Source organism: Chenopodium quinoa, unplaced genomic scaffold, assembly GCF_001683475.1.
Source record: "Chenopodium quinoa cultivar QQ74 unplaced genomic scaffold, ASM168347v1, whole genome shotgun sequence".
NCBI lineage: Eukaryota > Viridiplantae > Streptophyta > Magnoliopsida > Caryophyllales > Amaranthaceae > Chenopodium > Chenopodium quinoa.
The window spans coordinates 1,026,912-1,032,432 of record NW_018744297.1 but is presented as its reverse complement, the minus strand read 5'-3'; the positions used below and the strand labels follow the sequence as shown (position 1 = coordinate 1,032,432).

Genomic DNA, 5,521 nt, shown 5'->3' with positions numbered 1-5,521 from the left:
CAATTCATTATGTATAAATTTGGAGTAATCACATTGTGATACTTATGAGTGACCAATTTAGATTTGAGTTATTTCATTTATGGTGTTGTCAAAATGAAGTGGCATTTTAGGAATGAGCAAAAATGAGGGGATAATATCAAAAGAAAAACATGTTCTGTTCCATCGAATCATTTGCTAATGAGTCTTGTACTTAATTTAAGGATTCTGCAAACGTTAAGGGTTGTCCTGTGCTGCTAATAAAATGTCTAGTGCTTAGAATTTGAAAATTAATTAGTTTATACAAATGCCTAGATATTAGAGGTTATACATAATTTTATTTAGTATAATAGCTGAGTTGCTAATAAAATGAAACAGATAGTTGATCATTAATCATTTTTATACGGCGCTATTCTTGAAATATTGCTTATGGTTTGGCTTCAAACAGACTTTTAATCACTGAGTCATTTTGCTATTGCCATGTCTTAAAGATGATAGTCATTAAGGCTTTGTAATTTGTCCATTGTTGCCAACTCATGCTTGGTAACCATCTTGTGTTGAATTTCACTTAAGGAATGTGTGATAAGCACAATATTCATTGCATCTCTAGCTGCAAACAGTGTAATTTGAAAATATGTTAAATTCATTGAGGAAATAATATAGTTTAGTCTATAAATAGTAATAGCATTCATAGCCACACGCTTACCAACATGTATAAGTTATATTTAGGAAGAATTTTGCTGTATTTGCAGAAATAAATCCAAGCCAATATTCAGAATCTTCCACACTATGAAAACCAAAATTCAGAAGCTTCAAAATACCCAAAGGCTAAGCTTTGATTTGAGTATTTCTCAAACCATAGGTTAATTGCAGAGTATTCATTATATTGTAGGCAAATTTTAGCTTGTAAATATCCAAGTCAAATTTCAAAATCTTCTGGAACCTGCCACTAAAACAAAAAAATATGGTCATTAGATCTGTAATTTGAATATTAACGAACATGGTTACACAAGTGTGAAGGAAGAAGTGAGTGTATAACATGCCTATATGCAGCTTGTTCCTAGATGATGTCTGCCTTTTCAAGAATGCTGAAGGATACAACATTTCTGACCGTTGTTGTTGAAACCTGATCTGTTGTAGGCTTAGATAAAACTTTAATTTGAGCCGATGTTTGAGCCCTGGATAGACCTACGTATAGTTGCCCATGTGAGAAACAAGGGGTGTTTAGATAGAGGCCAACCTGTGATAGAGTTTGTCCTTGAGCCTTATTGATGGTCATAGTAAAGCTAAGCTTAATAGGAAACTGTTTTCTTTGAAACTTGAATGGATAGTGAAGTGTCTCAGATGGCCGCAGATTTATTCGTGGGATGAAAACATGCTCTCCTGCATGATGGCCAGTTATTATGGCACACTCAATTATATTAGGGTAAAAATTCTTACATAGCATACGAGTGACATTGCAAAGACCTGATGCAGGAGCAAGGTTTCTTAGTAAGATAACAGGACAATTTTCCTTTAGCACTAATTCATGTGGACTCATACCGCCAGGAGAAAGAGTATTTAAGAACTCCGTTGGATAAACATTTCCTGTATCATCAAGCAATAAATCATAGCTTTTATAACAAACAGATTCTCCAGGGAACTCATCAATTAGGGTAGAGTTTATGTCATCTACAGCAGCATTGAGAGGAGTCAAGATTGCTCTATCAACAAACATGCCTTCATTAGAGGCTGTCATTTTTATCTCTAGGAAAACAAAATCAGTAAGACTATCTACAGCAACATTAGATTCATCATAGGGCACTATTATATGCCCAGGCACCTGAATCTGTTCAATTTCTGCAGTCTGCAGCTGACCATTGCCCATGGCAAGCAAAAAATCAGCAAATTGGCTATCTGTCCTTTCCCTCATATTGTCAGTGAGCCTGAATCTCTTAAACTGGTTCCATAGAGAGGAAGAAACTAAACTTGCTTCCATGGCTTCACTTTGTGACTTCCTGGGCACGACAGGCAATACTTGCCTAAAATCTCCTCCGAAAACAATGACTTTCCCACCAAAAGGTAAAGATGGTGAACACAAATCACGCAAAAGAATATCCGCAGCTTCAATATTCTCCTTTTTTGCCATTGAAGCTTCATCCCAAATTATTAAACATGTTTCTTTTAGCAAAGCAGCTAGGCTAATTTGTTTAGGAACAGAACAAGAGGTTGAAACAGCAAGATCGATTGGAATCTTAAATCGGGAATGTGTTGTTCTTCCAATGACTATATTGGATTCTGTTATGCCTGATGTAGCAGTAGGGAGCACAATTTTACCCATTGCCCTTGTGGCTGCATAAAGCGCACAATATAGGTAAGTTTTTCCTGTTCCCCCAGGCCCGTCAACAAAAAATGCACCTGGTTGTCCTGTCGTAACATGTTCCATAATGGAGTCAAAAGCATCTTGTTGTTTTGGATTGAGGCTTAAGCATGCTTGCTTGTACACATCAGGTATTGGTGCATCTAAGGCATCAACAATATCCCGAGTCCTTCTGATTTCATCATTTGTCTCATGGATTAGACGATCCAGCCCAAATTCATCCAAAGTTTTTCCCATTTCCTCTAAAAACTGCTCCACATAACGAATTGTTAACTATAGAACCTTATCAGCATGGTTTGAAAGATTACTTGCAAAATCTTCAAAAAGATGAGGGTAGAATTTTTGCAAGGATTGCAAAAAATGAGTATAGTTGCAAATAGACGTCTTAAAGCCCTAGACATATGAGTTTCAGAAGCCTCTGACATACATTAGTCCGCAGCATCATCTTCAACTACAAGACCAAGCTTGACAGCAACTTCTTGGTAAGTTGCATGAATGTAGCCATTAACAGTCCTTAGATCTTGAAAAGACTTAGGTCCACGAACATTTGCAAGCAAAAGGCGCAGATAATAGCGTTCACCTTCAGATGGGGATACAAAGGCCATCCTACCAATAACCTTTTTTTTAGTCTCACGCTTAGTCCAAGTCTTTGCAGATGCTGTCCAAACAAAATGCTCTGAGAATTCTGAATACAAATATTGCGGACCATCTGGATTTGCAGCATTCATTGCATAGAACTCTGTCAGAGCAGTTTTTTGCCTTTTGCTGTCGTTCACAACAGATTCTAGACTTTCACCTGGCCTAAATTGAACAGTGTGCAAATTAGGAAGATGGATTTGAAGAGGCAATACTGGTGGTATCATTTCAAAGAGTCCAACACTGAACAGACGCCATGCAGCTTCACAAGGAGAAACCCAACGCCCTGATTGGAACTTCCCTATTTCATCTCTGGGTTTTGGATTATCCACAGAAGAAACATTAAAAGAAATACGATCATGCCCCTTGTAGACATACTTGTAAAGATATTTTACAGCCCGAATTGTAGAAGACACTTCAACATTCACGTGACAATCATAAAGTGCTAACAAATGCGGATTATATGGAATGACCCACCTGTTATCCATAGGCTTCCTTTGAATCATTACTGTTTCCCCAGTATCGCGTCTTCTATACATAGGATACCCATCCTCATGGCTAATTGTCTCAGCTACATATGGTTTTGGATATCCATACTTACAAACACCCAATCGGCCTTTGTGTTTCATACACGAGCATTCAGGATTTGCCTTCCCACAAGGGCCATGCATCATGTGAGACAACACATCTTGCCTTAAGTGAGGATTTTGTGTTGAGGGGATCTCTGCAGTTACAAACTTATCAAAAGCTGCTGCATCTTTAATCTTATAACCGGGAGCCAATATTAATAAAATATGAGCATGAGGAAGGCCACGTTTTTGAAACTCAACAACATATATCAATGCAGCAACCTCTCCAAAAAATTTCTCCTCCATGATTTGCTTCTTAAGAGCAATTAAATTTGCATGGAAAATCCTTGCAATTAAATCTGGCCTATTTTGGGCAAGCTCTGCAGGAGCAAGTTCTTGTTTGATCTCTGGCCAATTAGGATTGCATGTAATAGTTATAAACAAATCTGGTTTTCCAAACCGCTGCACCAAAGTTATTGCGTTCAAGTATCTACTCCGTAAATCTCTAGGACCACCTAAAAAAGAAGGGGGTAATATGACATAATGACCCACATTTGCATAATTGTTTTCTCCGCTTTCAAAACAATCAAGAATTCCCTAATAAAGATCAGCACGAATGGCAGCCTGATTTTAACAAAAAAAATCCAGTCTTGTGTTCTCTAGCTTTACATACATGTCAACTATATATTGTTGTAGCAATCATGCAGCACGCAGCAAATAGTTTCCTTGTCTTATTTGCCACTTATATGCATAATACTCTTTACAAGAAATCTTCTGCACTTTTTCCCGCTTTCCATTAGATACATCTGTATTATATATATAAAATATAAAATTAACAATCACAACAAAATATGCTTGTTAACTAATAATCCCATGAATGAGAGTTATATAAAAAGATAGTATAGCATAAGACATAGATATTCCTAATGGAAAACTCATTAGCTGGCTGCAAAGAGTATTTATACTTCATATAGTAACATAAGTAAATAAACACTGATTAAGCCAAAAAGAAGTACAAAAAATAGAAAATAATGACTCACTTGCTTCTTCCTCAGCCAGTAAATCCTCCACACTGTTCATTGACTCTAGAGAGCAAACTTCTTCCTACAACTGTTTGCTAATGGTAGTTCTATTTATTTTTTCTAGACCCTCGTGCCATCCACTGTCTCCATGTGGATACAACAAGGGATATTGAAGAGGATCATAGCACCCATAATAATGCTTAATTCGATGAGGTTTATCTGTCTCCTTTCGACCTCAAGCAACAATATGAGGAGTGCTATATTCACTAGACGATGTTTCTTCTAACGATATCACAGCCACCTCATTTGCAGTTGGTGCATTGTAGACTCTTTGGTCAAGAACTGGATTCCGGTTCAAATGAATTTCAATGCTTTCGACAACAGGAATATCCCTTAGTGAACGGAAAAATTGAGCATAAGGAGCTGAACTATTTCTTGCTGCACTTGTGGAAAAGTAGATGTTCGATTATTGATCTCGTGCTCTGCATCATAAAAATACATCTGCAGATACTTCGGGCGTGTATCATGAGGTAATAAGTCAGGAAGATTATGATATATCTGACCGTGCAGCTTGAATACATATATTCCTTTCTTAGTATCAGCTTTAACGGATCCCCCCAAGGAAGTAAATGCAAACAGATTATTATACATGCGACAATATTCTCAAAAATGATCACTTAATTTATCCTTAGAAGTAAAAAGCCAAATCAACTGTGGTGGCCATGGATTTTCAGCCAGCTGGACACCACCATTCCGACAACAAAAGAACAGTGGCTCATAGGCAAACCTTTTTGCATAACACTTGGAACAAAAAGTAGGAGCAGGTAGCTTAAGAGCTTCAGTGGGAACTTCTCTATCACATATCAAGGCAACAACTTCAACTGATACATAAGTAAAATATATGAACAGTAATTGAAACTAATCATTGAAACTAATCATGGCAGTTAAAGGGAAGTAAA

The 5,521-nt window shown here is 37.1% G+C and overlaps 2 protein-coding genes across 2 annotated transcripts; both read right to left on the bottom strand.

Moving 5' to 3' along the window:
• Positions 1–1,036: 1,036 nt before the first annotated feature.
• On the bottom strand, positions 1,037–2,572 carry LOC110695387 (ATP-dependent DNA helicase PIF1-like). Its single transcript, XM_021872625.1, has one exon. It carries the CDS (start codon positions 2,570–2,572, stop codon positions 1,037–1,039), a length of 1,536 nt encoding a protein of 511 aa, XP_021728317.1.
• A 191-nt stretch (positions 2,573–2,763) lies between these two features.
• LOC110695386 lies at positions 2,764–4,620 on the bottom strand. Its single transcript, XM_021872624.1, has 2 exons — positions 4,581–4,620; positions 2,764–4,055 (listed from the first exon to the last, which is right to left on the bottom strand). Exons 1-2 carry the CDS (start codon positions 4,618–4,620, stop codon positions 2,764–2,766), a joined length of 1,332 nt encoding a protein of 443 aa, XP_021728316.1.
• Between the last annotated feature and the right edge of the window lie 901 nt (positions 4,621–5,521).